Source organism: Hibiscus syriacus, unplaced genomic scaffold (genome assembly GCF_006381635.1).
Source record: "Hibiscus syriacus cultivar Baekdansim isolate YM2019G1 unplaced genomic scaffold, ASM638163v2 tig00111191_pilon, whole genome shotgun sequence".
NCBI classification, from domain to species: domain Eukaryota; kingdom Viridiplantae; phylum Streptophyta; class Magnoliopsida; order Malvales; family Malvaceae; genus Hibiscus; species Hibiscus syriacus.
In genome coordinates this window covers 2,141,052-2,166,353 of record NW_024063010.1, presented here as the reverse complement: position 1 = coordinate 2,166,353, position 25,302 = coordinate 2,141,052, and the positions used below count along the sequence as shown (strand labels likewise).

The 25,302-nt window shown below is 32.4% G+C and overlaps 1 protein-coding gene and 1 pseudogene across 1 annotated transcript; one reads left to right on the top strand and one right to left on the bottom strand.

Annotated features, from left to right (window-relative positions):
• Positions 1 to 3,654: 3,654 nt before the first annotated feature.
• Positions 3,655 to 5,742, bottom strand: LOC120155436 (9-cis-epoxycarotenoid dioxygenase NCED1, chloroplastic-like). The gene is made up of 2 exons (XM_039166989.1): positions 5,678 to 5,742; positions 3,655 to 5,634 (listed from the first exon to the last, which is right to left on the bottom strand). The coding sequence occupies exon 2, from the start codon at positions 5,594 to 5,596 to the stop codon at positions 3,788 to 3,790; it is 1,809 nt and encodes a 602-aa protein (XP_039022920.1). The 5' UTR covers positions 5,597 to 5,634; positions 5,678 to 5,742; the 3' UTR covers positions 3,655 to 3,787.
• A 17,644-nt stretch (positions 5,743 to 23,386) lies between these two features.
• On the top strand, positions 23,387 to 24,793 carry LOC120155403 (annotated as a pseudogene).
• The last annotated feature ends 509 nt before the right edge of the window (positions 24,794 to 25,302 follow it).

Here is a 25,302-nt window from a genome sequence, read left to right as displayed (position 1 = left end):
TCACCCAAATCAGAGAAATCAAATCCTATCCATAGACCTCATCATCTCACCCAAAAAGAAGGATTTAAAAATCAACATGCAACAAAGAGAGGGGATTCGGGTTTTGAGAAAAAAAATAAAAATAAAGAGAACTAAAAAAATCCTTACCAAAAAAGGAGTGTTGGTCATCGCTTCACCGGACCAAGAGCCTCTCATCTCTGAAGGTAAGGGTCTTGTGTTGGTTGGGGTTTGGTTTTGGGGTTCCATTCTTTTTGCTTTGTTGGAGAACAGAGGCAAAATGAGAGAGGAGAGTAGAGAACGGATGGGGGGGGGGAAGAATTGCAAATAGGGCTCCCAATTTAAGGTGGTATATAGCAACTTAATGGAACGACACAGTATTGGATGCTAGGATTCCATGTGTTGGTGTATGGTTTAATCGCGTCAGAAGGGTCCTCATCTTGTAACATTTTAATTTTAGTCATCAATGAACTTTTACTTTCTTATATTTTGAGCTTCCATTTTGTTTTATGTTATAATTCCATCCTCATCTGCGTTTGTATTTTATGTTCATATTTGAATTTCAGCCATCCTACTTTAATTTGTTTTATCTAGGTAGTGTATGTTTTCATTAATGCATTTCAATCACTCTTTTTACATTGTTTTGCTTTTGGTCAAGTTTATGATGATGGCATGTTATTTTATTTTATTTTATTCTAATCCTGAATATTGTTTGTGGTTTATTCTCATTTTGGTCATCTATTGTTCGATATTTGATTATTGTCCCGGTTTGTTATTGATTTTGCAGTTTAGAATTACAAGTTATTATTAATATCTTTTAGCCCTCTTAATTACTATATATGTGTAATTACCTTTATTTGTGGTCTCGTTTAAGGATTTTATATTCTCATATTAGTTTTTTTACATATGTACATATATTTGAATATATCCATGACTTGTATATATATATATATTAATGTTATGTAGTTTGTATATAGTGTTGATTATACATTTATTACATGCATGCATGCGTGTATTATATATACTTACCAAACATATAGATTTTTTTTACATATCGAATAGTTATATGCATAATAATATATTTTATTTTTTTAGGATTATGTATATATTTATTTAACATATTCCGATCTTCATATATTTATGTATGTACTTAGAACTGATATTTTGAACAATCTCAAATGTTTGTTTAATGACTAATATGTTTAATGTCATTTATTCGAATACTTTCAAGAACGTCTTTTATAGAACGGACGTGGAAAGTATCACTTGGTCGAAGTGATGCAATCCTATACGACGTTCAAACAGAGTGAAAAAACGCAAATTCTTCCTTTTACGAGCTTATAGAAATTATTTTTATTGTTATTCTATTTTTTGTTATTTTATTTGATGTTCATATTGTTTAATATTTAAATTTTAATCTTTATATTTATTTCTTCATTGAATCTTAATATGAGTGATGTATGTTTTGGAAAAATAAAATATGATGTATTTTATGTCAATTTTCGATATTTTTTTAAAAGAGAAAATATTCTTTACAAGTAAGAAATAGACGAGGTAGCTTTCCCGACGGAGGATTGCAAATCTCGGGATTTCTTGTCGAGAAAAGGGTTTTTTTTTCTTTTATTTTAACTAATATTCAATAAATAAATCATGATTTATTTATTATTCTATTTTTATAATTTTTATTGTATTAATGGTTTTTATGTTGATATTAACTATACATGTTTTAGATAAATTAAGCATATTTTATTTTCTACTCATGTCGATCTTATTTGGTGGTAATTCAAAGATAGAATATACTTTATAGATGAGAAATAGATGAGATAGCTTTCTCGTTGGAGGATTGCAAATCTTGAGATTTCTTACCAAGTGAAGTATTTCTATTATTTTAACAAATATTCAATAAATAGATCATATTTTTACTTCTGATTCAAACTTTAAGTTCTACCATTTATGACGATATATAAGCGACTGAGTACCGATTTTGGGCGTTGTGGATGTTTATCTTTTCCACAGACGTAACCGACTTCCGAACCCCTAAATTTTCTTCTGATAACGCAGACTTGTATTCTTATAAAAAAATGATTTTCTTTAAAATTGTTTTTTAAATTAAAAACATGTTATTAGGTATTCGACTTACCTAACTCAAAGGTCGATGGCGACTCCTTTCAATTTAATTCTAATTAATCCAAAATCCTCAATTTTTCCAAATAAAAGTTATAATTGTTTTTTAAAATAATATTTAATTGTTTTACCTAAAAAATGGTTATGACAATGAGAAGATGAGAGGGAAGAGAAGAAAGAGAAGGAAAATCATTTTTTATATTATACCCATGTCAGGTGGCATTTAATGATCGAAATTAACGACCCATCACGGCCTAACCCAAACTGAATTACGGAATGAAACATTAGGCACTAAACTGGAACGAAAAAAAATTAAACACCAAACTAAAAAAAAGACATACGTTATGCACCTTTTTAACGTAGCAAAAACAAAACAACTCCATGATTTTTTTAATAAGGTAAACATTTTGTATTGAGTTAAATCATTAGAATTCATAGAAGTATTTATGTTACATTATTTGATTTTTTACAAAAAAAATTATATTTAACATATTAATATAATAATTTTTGGGTAAACTACGTATTTAGTCTATAACGTCAGAGTTGACATTAAATTTTTTTATTTTTTAAAAATTTTAAATTATTATTTTTAAATATTATTCAACTATAAAGTGGTGACAAAGGAAGAGCTTTCCCGGATTTGATTTTGGGTCTCAAAGGGGAAGAGTGAAATTAAATAAAAATATAAATAATAATTTAAAAATTAAAATATAATTAAAATTGCCACATCAGCTCTGATGTTAAGTTTTTAATGACAAAATACTAAAATAAAACAAAATTTAACATTAGATATGATTTTGTAAAAATTAAAAGTTTAAGTACTAAAATGAACTAAAATTGAAACTTCAGGTACTAAATGTATAGTTTACTCTAATATTTTTTAAAATAAAATATTTAAAAAATATTAATATCCTTTCTTTTCGTGAGGGTAAATTTGAAATATTAACATTTTCAATGAAGTTGACATGAAAATCATCCACTCTCCAAATCGAGAGCTTTCACGATTTGCGCGATAAAATCAGATAAAACTTGAAGAAGAAAAACTCTGACAGAAAGTATTACAGTACTTAACAACATGTAGGAGTTGATGGCTTCAGAGAAACATTAAAAAAATGACCAATCTGTCGTTTTTCCCTGAATGATTTGACATTTAACCGTGCTGTATTCTCATTTGCTCATTGTTTCTAAAATTTCAACTTGGTTGTTCTTTGTCAAACCAGACCAATCACTAGACATGTAAGACAAATTGACTTGTCCTGTCGGCTGTCTATACAATCAGGCACTTTTCTGGTACAGGGTAGATATTTAAGGTAATAAACAAATGGTAATGAAGAAACATTTCATTTACTGTGGATTTCAGGTATTCACAAAGAACCGGAGAATTACAGAGGATATACTATTTTTCCTGTGATTTTAGGAACTGTTTGATGAACACACAGTGAAACAATAAGCAGAAACCAGCTGAGCTTCGATAGTCAAAAGCTACGAGCTGTGTTTCTCAAAATCTTTTCGCCTTAAAATATAGCTAAAAAGGTGTTGTAAAGGTGTGGGACTAATCCCAAAAACAGGGTTTAAAAACAGAGGAAGAGATTCCGGGGACAATCCTATGCAAAGCATCCCTCTGGTAAATTATTTCCTTTTTTAGCATCGAAAATGGCTGATGGAATTAGGCCTGTTTTTCCAAGTCCCTTGAGCTTATGAATGTTCCGTGAAAACCGTATGGAACTCGAGACGGGAGTTGAACCGTGGCTTCTAGCTTTAAGTCCATGGCGTTCACTATCTGCAGTTCTGATGTCCAGGTCTTTTCGTCGTGGCTGAAAGCCAAAATATAGCCGTCGTCTTCGTCAGGAGAATCGGGGTTTCGAGGGAAGAACAAAGGCTCACCGCCATACCTTTGTTCTCCGTAGATATACTTGTTAACCTCGCCGGTGGATAGGTCGACTTTGGCAAATCCCGACACTTTAGGCCAAGGCTCGGCTAGAGCTAAATATGCATACCGGGTTTTTCTTCCGAGTAAGTTCTTGTTCACCATCCCTGCCTCCAAGTTAACTTGCTCGGATTCAGATATGATGGCGCGGCGAGTAGACTTCCCGGTCTTCAAATTCAGTCTAATTTCGGACAGAACACTCTTGAGATTCTCTTCGCATTCGTTGAAGATGGAATCCGGGGGAGTCATGCAAGAGCCGATCACAACAACTTCATCGGTCTCCGGCTCTTCCCATGCATTCCAAAGATGGAAACAGAAGCAATCAGGTGCCTCAATCCATTTAATCCCGGAAGCATCAATGGCATTCTTGTCCAATACCCCAAACCTTGACACCTTGTTCTTGTCATACACAACTGGTGAACCACCATGAACCATTTCACCCAATTTGAAAACTACTTGCTGGTCCGGGATCACCACAAAATTCTCAGTGATTGCGAAATCGTGCATCATGGTTGGTCCGTCGACCGGGATTTCGACATTGGGTGATTTCTTACCATCGGATGCGAATTTAAAGTACTTGAGATATGGCTTTTTGATAACATCATAGCTGAGAGCAAAGAATTCACCCGTTTGTGGATCAACTTTGGGGTGAGCAATCATTGTAGACTTTAACTGTCCATCAAAATCATATCTGCCTATGGTTTTCAAATCACCGTCTGGTGTGATACGAACATGGTAAGGCAAATCATCTTCGGACATGGCGAGAAGGTGGCAGTTGAAGTAAACTAGTCCAGCGTTCGCAACGCCGGTACCATGGCTCGGATCGACGAGTCCGAATAAGCCTCGAGCGTAGAAAAGTAACAGCCTAGCTATGCCTGAGTGGCCATGGAGTTCACCTATGGCCTTGGGGAAAACCGGACGCCCAAAAGACCGTTCTTGAACAAGACGGTTGGTTTCAGTGAACCTACAAGCGTAGCTAGCTGAGCCATTTTTGAACTGAACCGCATGAACCATCCCATCCCCATCGAAGAAATGGTGTCCGGCCACCGGCTCATGAAGCGGGTTCGCCCCGTTTCGAGCGTATACACCCTGTATACATTCCGGGATTGTTCCGATAACGGGGAGTCTCTGCTTGACTGGCTGCTCAGGGACTGGCCCAAAGTTACCGGCGGTTTGAACTCTGGGATCGGCTGTTTTCGGCAAAGGATGCCGACGCTCTTGAGAGACTAAAGCATTCTCTACTGCATCTAAAGCCATAGCCGCCGCTCTCTGCAAGGGATTCCATTGCTGGGATTGAGCTTTCTCATCATCACAAGAAGCATGCTTCGTGGAAGGACTGGAAGAAGGAGACGGAGGGAAAGCGGGTGATTGTTGCTTAGGAAAATGAAGAATGGAAGGAGTCTGAAGAGAACACGAAATGTAGGGTTTCCTCTCATCCCTCCTCTTGAAAGCTAGGGAGGAAGAAGCTGGTTTTGAGCTTGAAACAGGGAGTTTAGCCTTAAGACAACAGCTCCCACTAGCAACTGATGATGCCGATGAAGATGCCATAGGGCCAGTTCCTATGTTTTGGACTGAATAAGTGAAACTTGATTGGCTCTTTAGAATGATTAACAAATATGAAGAGAAAATGTGTGCTTTTGTTGGCTTAGGTGATGTTTGGTTGAAGAGAAAATGTGGGGATCCAGTGGAGTGAGTGCTGGGGAGAGAAGAAGAAGAAGGTATATATAGAGAATGGAGGGAAGGGACGAGGTCCACTAGAGACATGTAAGAGGAGACCACGTGTTGCATTTGAGTAGTGAGGATGGGGCCCACCCTAGGGTGAGTTTGAGTGACAATTTTTAAAGTGATTTAGACGACCTGTGTGGCGGGTTTGCGGGACATATTTTTGCTTAATCCACACTGATCACCACCCCACCCTGCCTAAACTTTTAAATTTTAAAAAATTATATTTAAAGTTTAATTTTTACTTCATTTTAGTATCCCGTTCAAAACTTAACGTTAGATTTTGAGCAAAAAATTATAAGCTTAGGTACTAAAACGGGCCAAAATTGATAATTTAGGTACTAAACGCGTTAAGTTTTTAACGGCGAATACTAAAATGAAACAGAAACTAAACGTTAGGTATGATTTAAAAAAAATTAAAAGTTTAAATTCTAAAATGGATCAAAACTAATTGTTTGGGTACTAAATACGTAGTTTACCGTATATATTTTTTTCTTTCTTTTCTATAACGACATCAATTTTTATGTATTTTTAAGATAATAAGTTGACGTTTGGAATTGTTATTTAATAATAATCGTCGTAAACATTAATCAAACTGAATCTCATTATCCAAATTTGGTAGCAATTACTTCTGCTTAATTAAAAAAATTGTATAATTTACATTATTAGTAATTAGTTAACGTAATGATTAGTAATGTGTTATGAACAATTGTTAGTAGGAGAAAGGGAAATAGAATCGTTAATTACTTCATAAAAAGTATAAAATGAAATAAAGGAAAAGAAAAAACTTAGTAGTTAGCATCATGTATATAGAGTGATTTTATGCTTCGATAATAAATCAATTATGATACATAATCATAAATTTTTAATTAAAATGATATATAATAAAATTAATAAAATGAATTAATAATTTTGAGATTTGATGTTCGTATTTCACCCGTATAAGTCGTATGTAGATTAAATTATAATTATTGTACTTATAACTTCACTAATATTATATTAGTTTTTTAATATTATTTTTGGGTAAAGCGCACAAATGGTCCCCCAACTATAGGGTACTGATTTATTAAGTTCATTGACTATTAAAAGTTACAAAAGATCTCCTAACTATAGAGTGTTGCTTCGTTGAGTCTCTCAACTATTAAAAATTATAAAATGGTCACCTGATTATTCACGATGTTCCAAAATTGACAGTATTCGGAGGTGAACATGTTAACTGTGTTATGATAAAAATCTGATCCTAGAATCTCAAATGGCAATCATATCTCAGTCATCATGTTATGTTAATGTTCAACTTAGACAATCACCAATTTTTTAACATAACATTACAAGTTTGGACGATAATGAATAGTCGAGTGATCATTTTGTAACTTTTAATATTCAATGGACTTAACAACATAACATTCTATAATTGAATGACTATTTTATAATTTTTAATAATTGAGAGAGTTAATAAAGTAGTATCGTATTGTCCGTGACTATTTGTATAAGTTACCCTTATTTTTTTTAACATTGGTAACAACCGTAGAAAATTAAAATGGAAATGACTAATGGAATATCGCAGCATGGCACTACAGATAGATAGGGAGGGTAGCGGCAGACCACGTCTAACCCCGCGTTGCGTCCTCAAACGAGAGTGGTTTAGGGAAACACGTGGCGTTTGCTGCTTTCCAACCCCCGAATCTAAGTCACATCGTTTGTCCCACCCACACGCTTCTCCAACGGTAACACTATACACACATTCTTTAACCAATATGTTTATAATAAGATTGAAATTGTTCGACCAGCTCAGTTGGTAGAACGTAAGACTCTTAATTTTGTGGTCGTGAGATCGAGTCTCACGGTGGACAATTCATAATTTTGACTGCCGGAGGTCTTTCACGGGCAGCATACTACCTTACCTCCCCCTCACCCCATTACATATGAGAATAGAGTCAGCTAATTTATATTATAATAAGATTGAAGCTTTTGAAATTTTAATTTTAAATAGAATATACAAACATAAATGAAATACATTTTTAATTTTTAATCATGTTTCGATAGACGCGATCTAATTCATGTTAACGCCATTCTTATAACGTTTGCTAGTTGGTGATCGAAAATATCAAAGCCCATAAATATGAAGTGATGACTCGGTTTGAGTTGTCCATAAAGGGCACGGCATGTGTTACATCTAATACATGTTGTGTTAATTAAAATTGACGTCCAATAATTAATGATTACTCTTCATCAATTTAAAGTCATAACCCACGTATATTTCTCATTGATATACGTAAATAAAACAGATATTTCCCATGCAATTAATACTTAATTTGTCAATAAATCAATACTTAATATTTTTAACAGATTACACTTGGCAGCAAGGACCATATATATAAGTGACGGTGGAGAGAATATTTATATAAATATCATACAGTATTAGCCCTACGTAAGACGACATAAAGCATTAAAGTAAGTTAGTCTCGGTGCATAAAAATATTATGGAAATATTTTTACCCAAAACCCTATAATATTTGTTGTTATGCGTTTTTATAAAATAAGTGTCCAAACTATAGCATTTTTATGAATATGTTTTTAACGTTACAAGCGTTACGACTTTAAGTGTCCGGGCCGTGAACGTCGTTAATTTTCTCCGTTAGGTGCACATGTCACATTCAAGTAATTTTAAAATTTTTATTTAAAATTAAAAAAATAAAATTATGTTTAAAAAAATTCAAAATAGACCCACAACTTTGAAAATCCTCATTTCAACTCCTAAACCCACATTGGTCGTCGACCTTTGTCGTTTATGAAGCTCCACTTGACCTCACCTCTCCCTACCGATCAATAACCCTATGAAATTGCAACCAATCGATGATCAATCGATGTTTTGTACCATGCGTCGCGATCCCGACGCTCAATCGACGGTAATTATGGCAGTGTATGACTAGGAAGATGACAGGAACTATGTCGACGGTGATGGTCGTGGCCGGCAAGGGCGATGGTGGTGGGTTAGAATTAGGGGTTTAGTGTTTTTTTTTTGTAATTTAAGAGAAATTAGGGTTTTACACATATAATAATAATTTATTTTTAAAAAATTCAAAATTACCAGAATGTGACACGTGTCACTTAACATAGATAATTAACAATAGTTACGGCCGGGACACCAAAAATAATGACGTTTATAACATTAGGCACTTGGATCATTCAAAAAAAAGTTTAAACACCTATTCATGAAAAACTCTATAGTTTGTATACTTTTTTATAATTAAGTCTTTTATTTATTGTTGTTACTTAATTTCATGGTTAAAATTACCGGACTCTAAAAAATTTAGATTTAAATCGTAAAGACGATATTATTGGAAAGGATGATTAAAAATCTTGAACATAACCTATAAAATGTATCAATAAAAAAAAATATTAAATGGAATCCATGTTCAATTATAAATAGATAACTCATACATAATTTGCATATAAATTAGAAAGGTTTGAAGACTATCAACCTCTCAAAATGGTTGTCCCTTGTTCCCATATGTAATGGGGTAAGGGGAGGTAAGATATTAGGTTGCCCCCAACACTAGGTTGAGAGCAGCTTCCGTATGAGACATTTGAATTATGAAATGCCCTCCATGAGACTCGATCCCACGACCTCAAGGTTAAAAACCTTGTGCTCTACCAACTAAGCTGGATGATCATTTCACTATCAACCTCTCAAAGAAGGTCTTAATATGAACTCCAACCCTCCAATTTTTTTAACACTAATTATTAGCATATCTTCTGGGAAAAGATTTTGTTTCCTCAAAAGCAAATAATTGTTTTTAAAAAATACTTGATTCCCTATTCCAATTTATTTTATAAAAAGCATATGATTTTGCAGTGGGAGATTGTCTCTTCTCCTAATGTCATGCATGACCTTAAACCGCTCAAAAGTTTAATATTACACTCCTTCACTTTATGATAATATTATTAAAATTAATTAAAAGCCAACGGTTGGTTAATTTGTCGAAAGAAGACATATTAATTTATAATAAAACACAACATTCTCAAACCCTTCAACGTGTCCATCAATAGGCGGTCTCGTGCCCACAATGGTTAGATTTAATTATTTTAATGTATTTATTCTTGTATAATAGAGATTTCATGAGTTTAGCGACTAAATTATGTTAATTACGACCTAAAACCATGTTATTCAACCTACCTGCATGGAATCATAGATAGCATATACCGTGCACATCTGTCATTTTGTGTTTATTTGTAAAGCACTCACATGTTAGATTTTTGGCAAATAGAAACAACAATCATGATTTATATTTGCATTATTGATTGCATTAATGAATTGATTTGAGTTTAAACTTATATAAACATGAAAAATATTTTATTTTTAATAATTTTTTAAATTTTAAATCGTTCGTTTCGATTTAAATTCGTACATATATATACATTTTGTTTTACTTTTCATGTTTCTATTGTAAAAAAATATATGTTTTAATATTTTCATTTCTGAAAAAACAAGTACTATTTCCATTTACCAAATATTTGTTTACAAATTGTGAAAAAATGAAAATTATCAAAAAAAGGTAAATTACGAATTTAGTACCTAAACTATCTATTTTGGTTTGTTTTAACAAATAAACTCATTTTTTTAGAAACCATACTTAAATTTTAGTTTTTGTTTCATTTTAGTACCAAACCATTAAAAACTTTAGGTTTTGTTTTATTTTAGTATCCTGTTCAAAATCTAACGTTAAGTTTTGGAAAAAAAATGAAAGTTTAGGTACTAAACACGTTAAATTTTTAACGGCGGGTACTAAAATGAAATAAAAACTAAATGTTAGGTATGATTTTGAAAAAATTGAAAGTTTAGGTACCAAAACAGACCAAAACAGAGAGTTTAAGTACTAAATGCATAGATTACCCAAAAATAAACAGAAAGTGATTAAAAAGGGACAAAATCAGTGTTGCAAATGTAATAGTTGCACATGTAAGGGCATGGAAGTGGTAAGCACATCTCATGGTAATAAGAGATGAAAATGCAGGCCGTTGGATCACATGTCCACATGGTGACATGTGCTACTATCAGCATAATTATAGTGAAGTGGAAATGATAGCCTAAATAAAACATGTTAAAAAAACCATATTTGGGGTGGAAAAAAGCCAATAAACTGTTTTTTTTTTAAATAAAATCACATGAACATAATAAATTTAAATAAAATAAGTATTAGTGGTCTCAAGATAAATATCTTTGATCTTGTACCATGAAATGAGAAATATCTTGTACCATTTGTTGCATATTCATATGAACTAGCAATATCATAGAAAGAAGAGTATTCTTGGAAAATATCTTAAACATGCATTAGCAATATTGTACATTATTTTGTAGCATTTTAAAGTGTGAGTTAACACAAACAATTTCTTAAATACAAGGGTAAAGTACACAAATAGTATCCCGACTATAGGATATTGTTTTATTAAGTCTCTCGACTTTTAAAATTTACAGAATGGTCCTCTAACTATAGACTGTTGCTTTGTTGAATCCTTCGACTATTAAAAGTTACAAAATGGTCACCCGACTATTCATTATGTTCCAAACTCATCCTTTTATACTAAAAAATTGATGGTATTCTGTGCTAAACATTAACATACTGACTGTGATATGATAAAATATGATCCTAGAATCTGAAACGACTGTCATATCACAATATTCATGCTAATGTCCAGCTCAAATGATCGTCGATATTTTAACGGAAAACGATGAGTTTGGAACATGATGAATAGTCAGTGACCATTTTATAATTTTTAGTAGTCAAGGGACTCAACAAAATAAAACTCTATAGTCGGAGGACTATTTTATAACTTTTAATAGTCGTGAGACTTAATAAAATAATATCCTATAATCGGGGATTATTTATATACTTTATCCTAAATATAAAAACATAAAGGAATATATTAGGATCACACTAGTAACAATTTACGGTGTTCATGTAAGAAATCGTCAAGTTTATTGATGTGAAAATATTCAATCGACTGAATTTTATTAATTTTCTTAAAAGTCATTATAGATTTAACATTAATAATAATGAAAATATTTTAAATTATAAATAAGGTTAATAATTAATTTACATCGAATGATTTAAAATTTCTACAAAAATCAACCAAATTAAATTGATCTCACCCCTAAAAAGAAATTTGGAACATTTATTTCTTTATGAAGAACTAAAAGCGATGGTTAATTGCCACTAGTAAAGTTGCAATTAATTTATTTGATATACCCTGCAACTTGCATTACCAATAGCCAAAATTATCTGAATTTAAAGAAGCTGATGAACAGGAATCTTATGCTAGGGTGAATTTGAACTTATAAAATTTTAGGAGACGAAAACAAATTTTCAATAGAAAATAATTTAAAAAATCTAAAATATATGATAATTTTAAATTTTTAGGGGACGAACGTCCGCACCTGCCCCATCGATGGGATCTATACATGCTGACCATTGAATAACAGTCTTTTAGTGTCTCCATTGGTGATAGAAGAATATCCTCTCAACGAATAATTCAATTTTAAACCATTAGACCAACAGACTTTACCTGAAAAAACGTCCAACTGCCAACTAACATTTTCCTTTTGTGTGTGTTATCCTTAATCAATAATATACCAAATAATTAAAATTTGTTTTTATATACCCACTAATGCTTAGCCTATGAGCTTCAATAAAAGCATATAGATAAATTATTTTAACAAAGTGCATCTACTGTACATAAAAGTTTATAACACAATAATTATCATTAAGTTGAACCTCAGAAATTCTATTATTATTGGGAGGAAAAAAATACAAACTCCAAATATAGATCATAAAACGGACATAAAACATATTATGAATAACCCATGTACAGTACAATAATTAGACATTTGCATATGCATGCCTCAATTATTTACCATATTTTTGTTTATGTGACCCTAATATGAGATGGGATTAGCATTAATGAAAGGCAGCTGCATTGATGATTGGTCTTGAATATGGCCCCATATGAAAAGGGAGTGTGTGAACTAAGGCACATGGAGGGCACATGTTTGGCAGCTGAAGGATGGGAGGGTGGCTACCCAAACAAAATTGGTGGGTGCTACTTTGTGCTGTGTTTTGTAGCATTGCATTAAATAGGGGATGGCTTTAATAAGAAAAGAACTTTCATTTTGTTTTCGTTGTACACTTATAAATACATGATGCATTAAATGTAAAAGACTTGTAAAATGATAATTAAACGATCTTAATCAACGTCTCATAGACATTGATCAAGTGGATTTTCACACCCTGAATTTTTGAGATTTTGTTCGAGGGATTAAATTGTGAAAATTTTAAAATTTGAGACCTATTTTGAAAATTTCCTTTGGTCAAGGACTTGAATGGTGATTTATTCCTTTTCCCTTAATTCATGTTCGTCATTGGGTTTTTTTACATGGGAGAGCCATATTAGTAGAAAACATTAGCCTTCACCCTCTGCCTCATCGTAGTTCATCGACCTCCGATCGCCGGTGGCGTGTACCACCACCACCAACTTGTTCTCCATTGTCCCCCGATCAAAACATTGTATTAATTTCTCGAAAGACGCCGCCGATCGATGTGCAAAACTAGGTGAAGCCGTCGAAACCCACTGTTGATTCTTTGCAATTTCGACACCGTGAGCATCTGTAGAACGTGACGTCACCACCAGTCGACTCGTCGTCCTAGTCCAGTCAAAATCCGACCAGCCTCGCCCTAGTTAAGGCCACCGTTCATCGCGAATTAGCAGGCAAAGTTCATACTTTTTATTCTTGATAATTTCCAAGCGCATTCGAAAAATATATGGATCCTATAGTGTGTTTCTTATTAACAAAAATGTTTTCTCTGACTTATACAAAGTATGTTTTCTGTGTCTGATTTATGATTTCTGACACAAGGTACAATTAGCTCATGATTTCTATATTAATGCCTTTATCTGATTGTTTTGCTGGGGTATGTCCGGGTAGGTTTCTGGAGGCTCTGAGGTTCAGCTAGCTGGTAATTCTTTATGTTCTGATCATTAATAATAAACTCCTAAATCCTAGGGGTATAAGGTAAGTCCTTATGGATGTATGTTCTGGGGGTACTGTATTTGGGTACGGTTAGAGGAAACTCTATATTTTAAATAAAAAACCCAACTTTGATTTACGTTTCTGATATTACTGGTTTTATCTGAAAACTGTTTTATTGGGGTATGATTGGGTAGGATTCTGGAGTCTGAAGTTCAGCTAGCTGGTAAATCATTTTGTTCTGATCATTCATATTGAACTCCTAGATCCTAAAGTCTAGGGTAAGTCCTTATGGATGATGTCCTAGGAAATTTAACATGGAGTATTCAGATGGATGGTACTACAATGATTTTAAAACTTATTTTACTGAAATAACTACTACTGTTTTAAAACTATGATTACATTTTATTCTGGTTTTGAAGGAACACACTAGACGTTTGTTTCAATCTCTGAACCTGGTCTTTTGAATGTTTCCTCTAAGCTATAAGCTACTTGTTTGTTACCTGAAGAAATATCAGTGGAACCTCAGCTCATCACGAAAACCTGTAGATGCTTGAATCAATGAGAAAATTTTTATGCTTGTCATTTATTTTCATGTCCTTCAGCATCACCTAGTAGTTCTATATTTTTGAGCTACCAAAGCTCACTTTTACTCACCATTTCAGGTTAAATGAATCAATCCAATGCACTATCGACTTTAGTAATGGGGGTTCATTCAGCTTGGCTTATAGAGTAAGATACAAGCGTAATTAGGGGCATGTAGGTCATATTTGATTTTATACCGAGTCAAAAAGTTGTATGATTTAAATTCTGTTTTTAATAGTTGAATGGTTTTTCTGTTTGTTTTTTCATATATAAATTGTTTTACGATTTGAAATTGTTTAGCATTTTTTAATTTCTCATAGACTTTTTTATTGTGGGTCGCTCAGTGGCTCTAATGTGACACATCGGATCGGATCGGGTCACCTTTGTCAGTCTGAGGGTGTTACATGGATTCTTTGAAATGTCTTGGCAAAAACAATTTTTCCCAATGCCTTGCTTGTATTTTATTTTTATTCTTTTGAATTTAATTTAAAAAATTTGTTGAAGAAATAAAAGATATATGAGATTGTAAAAGGTCCATTTTCTAGTTTAAACGAATAATCACAACCGGTAGTTAATGGCAATTGATTGCTAGCATGATTTTCAATATCCACTAAGGATGAGGATGATAAATCAGTTAATATGGTTTCATGTCATTCTTTAAGTCTTGGTTGAGAGATTTATAGTGACCGTTAATGTTGTTATCAGACGTTAGATTATGATGACTATTTGTAAAATGAAACTTTAATAGATATGATTGGTTGATTGAAATTGTTGGACTCTAACAAATGATATGAACCCGCCATAAGTTATGTCAAAGTGTCGCGATTCCCGAGAGATAAAGACCTCTTGAAACCTATGTCTAGAGATGTTTCTCCAAAAGTCTTGATATACGAAAATTAATCCCGTGAAAGAGATACAAAGATCATACTATAAAAAAAAAAATCATTATAATGTGATATTTATTGTGAAGTATCGTTTTTATGTCTGCACGTGTTAATCGATGGAATAATGACGAATAAATGGATTACTTCATCTATCACATAAGATGGAAAGTTTTTTCCTGATTAATGGTAATAATAAGACATATTTATTTAAAGATATCTCTCAGTCATTTTGACATTGAACACTCACCCCCTAACATTCCTGATGCTCGAACATGAGACCTCAAGAAATAATAACAATTCATTTATACTAAGGTCGCTCCATTCATGCTGAGATCGAAAAATCAAAATAATAATGCTAGACAATTTTGTAACGTGTTTGAATACTTAAAAGTTATTTAATTAATGTGTATATAACTATTTGTGTGTAAAATAAGTTAAGAAATGAAATGCATGAGAATATCTAGAATATACCGTATTCATGCGTCAAGAATTGTCGGCGATGACTTAGATTAATTACATTGAACTTTCCTCCCTCCCACTTATAGTAAAATGCCCACCCCATATGTTATAGATTTAATTTTTTGTCACATTGCTTTCGTTGGCCTAAAACCAAAACAATGGGGACAAAAATTAGAATGATAACAGAGAAAACTTTCTGCAAATAAGAAAATTGCAACTACATGACTGCGATATTTAATTACATATATGTGGTGCTCGAACCTGAGATCATATTTGAGACCATATTAACAAGGATAATAACGAGCCCCTTAGGCCTTAATAATTGAGGTGACTTGATTATTTAAAATTTTAAAGGTAAACTACGCATTTAGTATAAATTATCGGTTTTGGTCTATTTTAGTACCTAAACTTTTATTTTTTTAAAACCATGCATAACGTTAGTTTTCATTCCATTTAGTACCCCGACGTTAAAAACTTAGCGCGTTTAGTACATAAATTATCGGTTTTTGTTCGTTTTAGTACCTAAACTTTCAATCTTTCCAAAACTTAACACTTAATTTTGAATGGGGTACTAAATGAAATAAAAAACTAAAGTTTTTAACGGAAGAATACTAAAATGAAACAAAAACTAAACTTTAGCCATGGTTTGAAAATTTGAAAGTTTAGATACTAAAACAAATCAAATTAGTAGTTTAGGTACTAAACACATAATTTACCCAAATTTTAAATAGGGAAAAATAGTGGAATGTAGAATAAAAGCTAAATGGGTTTAGATAAAGTGGATCCAATTTTGTTCCGTCACTCCCACCACAAAAATGTCGACCCACATTCAATTTAAAAGTTGACCTACCTAGGGCTGTAAATGAGACGAGACAGATCACGAGCTACTCGAGATCGATTCGGTCGATGCTCGATAAATACTCGGATCGAATGGACTCAACTCGAACTCGAGCTCGACTCGAATTCTTAGCGAGTCGAAATAAGCTATTTGATACTCGACTCGAAAAGCTAGTGAGCAGCTCGAAAATATAATATATTAAGATTTTATTTTTTTTAAATAAATTATTACTAATATTAATATTTATGTGTTGATTTTTTTTAAAAAATACAATAAGTTTTCATATATTTAAAGTTCAGGTTTGAGTTTGATTTGAAGATTCAATCTTGTTAAGTTTAATAATTTTTTTTTTCATTTTGAGCCTTTTCGAGCTGCTCACGAGCTTCAGTTCAGAATTTCGAGTTCGAATCGAGCTTAATTTCAAAGTTTTCGAATCGAATCGAGCTTCATTTCAAAGTTTTCGAGTCGAGCTCAGTAATACTCAAGCTCGACTCGACTCGTTTACCCCCTAGTCCTACCAATAGTCATGGAGAAAGCAAAAGGCAGCATAGATTATAACCGGTTAACTCTTTGGAACGTGTTTGGTAGTGTCAAATCAATCCACATTATGTTAAAATCATGCCTATATGGATAGAAAGCATGGCTGTTTCAATCCACTGGTCCCCTAGCATCGTTGTTTTTTTTTTTCATTTGCCAAACAGGCCGTTATTATATTTTTATCCCTATGTATTTATGATTCAAAGTTTGTATCAAATTACATAACTATTTTTCTTTTTCCTCATGCAATTACGCAGACCTCACCTGCTGGAAAGGGGGGAATTGCAAACAAGTGAAAAACCTTATGGAGTTATGGTCCTCATGCAAATACCCCTAAACGTTTAATTGTAATGTTTGCATGTTTAATTGAGATTCAATTGCATGCTAGCTACATTGAACATTGTGTGTGATGAATATTAAGAAATTTTAATTTGTTTTCTTCTGCGAAATGTGCGTAATGTGGATCCTGCTCTGTCCAACATGATTGAAACCTAATGTACGCTCAGGTATCCGGCTCGGACTCCTGGACCGGATATGGAGTGTTACAAATATAAACCATAAAATTTGGGATCTTAGCACATAAAAAAGATTAGCATGCAATAATGGTACCAAATGATAGCGTTTTTTAAATAGAATAATTTTATATTTCACGGCTTAATCCAAAATCCAAAGGGAATTGCTCAAAATGGAAAAAAAATTCTCTTACCTAGGGTTTATGTTCCACGTCCAAGAGGGAGAAAAGATGAACAAACTTTATGAAATTTTGATTAATTTCATATTAATTTATCCTTTATTTAAGCTTAATTAAATTTAAAATTTATTTAATTGAGAAATGACAATTTTGCCATTAATGAAACTTGATAATTACCTTCATACCAAGTCACATAACCCTTATTATCTTTCCAAAGTCAAGATTGACAAAATATTATGCCCTTTACCATTTTATCCATGGATATTTCCAAAAAATTATGGAAAGATTTTTTTTATAGACACATACGTTAACAACATAAAATTTTTAAATAAGATGGGTACAAATAAAATTTTATGGTGGAAATTATCTGTAAAATAAGTAACTAATCGAAGAAAACTCAGATTTCAGAGTGAAAACAAAAAAATTTAGTATAGATAGACACTATCAATAAAATAATTAACTAATTGAAGGAAATTCAAATTTCAAGATAGACACATGTCCATTACCACTAAGTTGTGGCTACACCACTGCTTGACGTTGATCATCAGAACTTTTTATTATAAATATTTGACAATGTATTTGTAACCATTTTCCTTTATGTTAAAAAAAGAACAGATTTGGTCGTGGTTGAATGCTCATATGTACAATGATGACTAGAATTAGATTCGGCATATAGGATCATATAATTCATAGAACCGAAAGGAAAATTACACGTTGGAAAACGCGTGGAATTTGTCCAAAACCTCATCCTAATACATACAAAGTAACATAAATAAGGGTAAAGTATACAAATGGTCCCTCGATTACAGAGTATTGCTTTATTAAGTCCTATAACTATTAAAAGTTACAAAATAATCATTCACTATAGCATGTTTTATTAAGTCTCTAACTATTAAAAAATATAAAATGATCATCATATTGTACATCATGTTCCAAATCCGTCATTTTCTGTTAAAAAATTGACGTTTATCTAAGTTAGACGTTAGTATGATGATTAATATATGATAGTCGTTTGAGATTCTAGAATCATATTTTATCATGTAACAATTAGCAGGTTAACATTCAACTCAGAAAGCCACCGATTTTTAAAGAAAATTTGCGAGTTATATAATGAATAGTTGGGTGACTATTTTGTAACTTTCAATAGACAAGGGACTCAACAAACCATTTTATAACTTTCAATAGTCAAGAGACTCAACAAAGTAACACTCTATAATCAAAAAATTATTTTGTAACTTTTAATAGTTGAAGGACTTATAATATCCTATAGTCAAGGGCCTATTTGTGTACCTTACCAAATAAACAATTGTGACAATGATAAATCACTTCAAGGGATAACTAATTGATTATCTATACAAAATAGATACAAAATTGTCATCCGACTATAGAATGCTGTTTTGTTAAGTCTTTCGACTATTAAAAGTTACAAAATTGTCACCCAATTCATCATGTTTCAAACTCATTCTTTTTGGTTAAAAAATTGACGATTGTTTAAGTTGAAAGTTAATATGATGATTGAGATATGATAGTCGTTTGAGATTCTGAGATCAGATTTTATCATATCATAGTTATCAAGTTAACGTTCAAATAAGAAAATCGTCGACTTTTTAACGAGAAATGAAAATTTTGAAACATAATAAATAATCAAATGATCACTTTATAACTTTTAATAATCGATAGACTCAACTATATAATCAAAAGATTATTTTTTAACTTATAATAATTAAAATATTTAATAAAATAATATCTTATAATCTGAAAAATCATTTGTATATTTTATTTTTTTATTGTAATGAAAAATATTGTATTGTTTCATGGACGCTCTCAATATGTGCCCAATCAACAACCGTCATTCCTATTACTTGTAGGTTAAGCTCAATAACCAATGGATGGCCATCATTATCGACAAATTATTTTTACCTTTAATTGTCACGTTTTAATCTTACAAAAGCAATAAAAAGAAAACCAAAAACAGGACCCAAAAGCTGCCGCCAAGGACAGTAAGCCTTTCATCTATCGCCATGTAATAATTCCCATGTCGGGATATTCCAACAATTCCTTTCCACCTGAACGCGTGTCGGTCCATGCATCTCTAACCACACATCCATGGAGGCGTGCCCAAAATCCCGAACCCCTTTGAGTTTTGACTCGGTGAATAACTTAACTCATTCTGTGCCAGTCAACTCATCACTTTGCTTAAAATCAACCGCACAGCACTACCGCAGTTCGTGCTTTTCCAATCCGATTATGACAGAAAAAGGAGGAAAAGAAAGCAAGTGTAGCGTTGAGATTTAATGTTATTTAAGATTTTTTTAATCAGGATGGAAGTAAAATTTTATAATAGGATGAACTTAAACTTTTAACATTTTAAGGAGATAAATTTAAAATTATAAAATTTTAGAGGATAAAAATAAAATTTTAATAAAAAATACATATAAAATATTTAAAAATATATAATAATTTTAAAATTTCATGGTATTATTTTAATTTTTTGAGATTCCTTCACGGCATTACCTTTGCCACTAATATCAACTTTATTTTTCATAATTCAATAAAATATATAAAATTGACCGGTTTAAATAATTCAAAGAAATACCAACAATGAGTAGTTGGTGTAGTTGAATGATACGCTGATCTATTAAATAATGTTAGACATTCGAATCTTGACGATTACAAACAGAATAGATTAAATTATGAGAATTGTTATTGTCTCTGTAATACCGATCCAAATTAATCAATCAATAGATCATATATCAGTGGTTATATCAAAAAAATTACTCTTTCGAAATATATAGATGTTCTCTTAGTAATATTATTTATAAAAGTATAATAGAATCTAATAATAGTTCAAAATCATCCGTAAAAATATTACGATCTTTTTCATTAATGAGCTAGAGGAGTTTACATCAAGCAAACATGTTTTTGTGAACCCCACATGAACTTCACGATAATGAACACTTAAATACCCTATAGACATATTAGGGATAATAATTTAAAGTGAAATCGATGGATTTTGGTTCGACCCAATTTGATACGGTCGATTTTTTTTCTTCAAAATTCCGGTTCAAGTAGGATCAGGTTGAATTTTTTAAAGGGGTTAGTTGGGTCGGGTGGAGGGTGAAAAAACTCCGACTCAACCCGACCTGACACAAGTTTAAGAGTATAATTTATTCAAATAAATTTAAGGATAATTGCTATAATAATTCCTCTCTATTACTATTTTTAAGTTCTTATTTTATATAGGGTCATGTCGTATCAGAATGAATTTTACTGTAAATATTCAGGCTGGGTCATGATCAGGTAGAGGATATATATTTTTAAGGTTAGATTGGGTCGGGTGGAGGGTATATATTTTTTGGATCGAGTCAGATTCGGGTTGAAGGTATGTATTTTTTGGGTCGGGTCTGGTTGACAAAAAACCTGACACAACCAAACATGTTGCCTTCCTTAAGACAAACGATATGCTCGAACTCAATACCTCTAGGGATAACAAATACCCTTTAACCACTGTGATTGCTTGATTCATGCTTGAATTTAGTTTTATTATATTTGTCTACATATTAAATTATTATTTAAATTTAAAAAAATATTTTTAATAAAACTAAGGTGATACAAGGTAATATCTCTTTTAAAGATTTTAAATTATTTAACAATGAACGCTCAAACATGTCTACAAATATTAGTACTCGAACTCAAGATCTCTAAGAACAATAACCATCCCTTTCATTATTGAAGTAACGTAATTCGTATAAAACAATTTTTTTAACTTAAAGTATTGAAAATTTTCATTTTTTTATTTCACTTAAAGAAATTCAAGTTTATATATATATATATATATATCGATTAATTTAGAGTATTTACAAGTAGTATGGTTGTAAAAACTTCTAATCATTTGGCATTAAATATTTAAATATTATGTACTCTTTAATACTCAAATTCAAAACTTCTAAAATTAGGAATCATTTCTTAATTACTGAGATAATTAAGGTCGTGCTAAATTTTTTATATATTAATTAAGCACTACCAATAGTAATAAAATAATTTAAGAAACTAAAGAAAAGGAAAAAAAAGTTGCCATCCAATACATTGCCAATTGGGGAGATTAAAATAATCTACAATTACCCATCTGTCAAACTCAAACGTAATCACAACCGTTCATCGTGACCTCAGTGAGCGGGTTCCACATCAGCAATAAGTAGTAACCGTCTCTTGATTAGCTCGTCTATTACCAAAACTAAACTCACGGGCGGGTGACAACATCATTATGCCGCCTACTTCTTTCTGTTTTGTGTTTACATCCCGACTTTTTTTCCCACTCCCTTTCTACGTAGGCAAGCTCCCGCATGTATAGGGAGATCGTCAAAAGGCTGTCTTAATGGGCAAAAGGCTGCAATTAAAGCTGCTAAAAAGACACAATCCAACAAGGTAATTTGATCTTCGGGTTCATTTTAGTTGAATTTTCCCCATCTTCTTTTGATTCGCTTTTCAATTTTGACTTCTTTTTGTGGGGCAGCTTATGGGGGAAATTTGATTTGATGTTTTAACTAGAAGTTCTACTCGATTGATTGCTTTTTTGGGTAAGTTTCAGTTTCTGAAATTTTGGTCTTTTTCTTTCTAATCTAAAGCCCCACCATTTATTCTCTGGTCAAGATTTTACTTTCAGTTGTAAAGGAAAGTTTTTTTTTTTCAATGATTTGGGATTGGACATCATGAGTGGTTGAATTGGTCTTAAGTGTGTAATTTGTTTTGATTTTTTGATTTATTGTTTAATCTTTTTCATGGTTGTGGAACTTGGATATGTTTTTTTTGGAAGTGTTACGACTGTTATTAGAGATTTGTGTAAATTGCATAATTCAATTGTCTTCTGCTAGTTTTTAGCTCTCACTATGTTTTGTGGATGGAACCTTTTTTGTTCCTTTTCGTTTTTGTTATCATAAAATATAATTTTGAGATATTGCTTTTCATTTTTGTTCAACTTGTTGCAACTTTCGTTGTTTAGCCTGAAAACTAGGCGTATGTATTGTTGGGTCTTGCAGGATCCAAGTAGTCAAGTGTCTTTCTCGATGTTATCAATCATGCCTATTTGTCCATTCTTAAATGTTTATTGTTCATAATCTTGTGTGTGCATAATATGTATATCTGGAGAAACACTAGCATATATACAAACACAGTTCAGATATGTTTTGTGTCCTATTTTACTTATGGATGGGTTCTAACTCTTAAGAGTTCGGTGGCGCCTTTGAAAACAGTAATCTTTCTTGTACTTTTATTCGCCAGCTTAGGTTTTATTTTGATTTTTTGCTCGTTTTCCGTTTCTTTGTCATTTATGCTTAAGGGTGTGATTGTTAGCAAGACATTGGGGAGGAAAGAATAGGAACAGAAACTGGGTAGGATTATGTGATGTTAGATTTGGCATAAATATGATGAAATCTAGGGCATGTAAATTGTATGTTTTATTCTGTCTTCCCTGTTATCTTGTAATCAAATGTATATGTGAATTGTTTATGGTCTGCTTTTCTTCTTCAGATATATGAAGAACAAGTGAGAGCTTAGGTGGTTCAGTCAGAATGGATTCTTCTTGCAACTGCATAGAGCCACAATGGCCCCCCGGATGATCTGTTGATGAAATATCAATATATTTCCGACTTCTTCATTGCACTTGCTGAATTCTAGTAAATGGGCTTCATGTTTCATTAAACCTGTCTCCTGACTTACCTGAATGTGCCGTTTGTGATGAGAAGCGCCTGATGCAAACAATTATAAATGTTGTCGGTAATGCTGTGAAGTTTTCAAAGGATGGCAGCATTTCAATCACGGCTTTTGTTGCAAAGCAGAATTACTGAGAGATTCTCGAACCCCTGAATTTTTCCGTGCTTAGCGATAATCACTTTTATTTTCATGTACAGGTTAGTTCCATTGGTGTCAGTTGTAATTTTTTTTTATCTTAGAGGTTGCTAATGTTTATGTTTTTTTTTTGGCTACTGATACAGGTGAAAGATTCAGGCATTGGGATTAGCCCCCAAGATATTCCCAAGTTTTTTACCAAATTCTGGTTGCAGTGGATTTGGCCTTGCAATTTGCAAGAGGTATACACTTTTTTCAGAGTTCTTCGCGTCTTCCAACCCCTATACTGGTGTTTCAGTTTTTCAGCTATCTACCTGATGTTTGCCTTTTTTAATTATGTGATCAGGTTTGTAAATCTAATGGAGGGACATATTTGGATTGAGAGTGAAGGTCTTGGTAAGGGATCTACTGCTATCTTCATGGTAAAAATCGGCAGCATCCCAGAACGGTTGAATGAATCCAAACTTGTTTTCATGCCTAAAGTACCACCAAATCATGGTCCAACAGCTTTTCCTGGGCTTAAAGTTTTGGTTATGGATGAGAATGGGTCAGCTTCATTGTGTTCATGTTAATTTCTATTTATTTGATGAGTATGTTTTTGTCCATATCTCATAGTTGCCGGTAATAAGATATGTCCGGTACGCGTTGCTTATTCAGTTACAAATTCTTTTCATGTATGCATATCCTATTCATTAATGGTACTTCTTTCTTCCATGCCAAGTGAATATGAGCATTGAGTTGTTATGTTGCAATGCAGGGTTAGCCGGAAGGTGACCAAGGGGCATCTTGTGCATCTTGGCTGTGATGTAACAATGGTAAGCTCGAGCGAGGAGTGTTTGCGTGTGGCTTCTAACGAGCACAAGATTGTTTTCATGGACGTTTGTACTCCCGGTATGGATGGTTATGAAATAGCGATCTGCATGCACGAGAAGTTCACAAAACGCCATGAGAGGCCGATAATAGTAGCGCTCACTGGAAACACGGACAAGGTGACGAAAGAGAGCTGCATGAGGGTTGGTATGAATGGTGTTATATTGAAACCAGTTTCACTTGATAAAATGAGAAGTGTTTTATCGGATCTTCTGGAGCACCGAGTTCTATTCGAGGCAATATAAACAGAGACGAGAGTTTCGGGTGATGGACCGGTGACGGTGAAAACGGAGGCCGTGGAAGAATTTCTCTTGGACGGCGTACATAGCAGGCAAAAGCAGAGCATTCGAAAGGAAAATGGAGAATTCAGAAGTGGGGGCAAAATAACAAATAATTTTTTGTGGGGTTTCTTGTGCAAACATGCAATGCAAAGGGGTTTTTCAATACTTTGTTTCAAGGAACAAAACTTGTAATTTACAGATAATGCATAATTTTGTTTATTAGTATTATTTCAAATTCTCTATTACTAATTTTAAAGATTTAATTAGATCTTAAGAGTTGAAATTCTAAAGATGAAAAAAATAAATTATAAAATAAATAGTAACTTGTAATCTTAACTACCCAACAAAACAGGAGTTAAATATCCCCAACTTAATCTGATATTAAATTTTAAAAAAATAATTAAAAATATTTTTCTTTTATTAGATACATTTAATTTAAATTTCAACAAATGTGAAATATATTTTATAGGGAAAAAAGATAGAAGCTAACTGAATTTTTTTTTTATGTTATAACACTCGT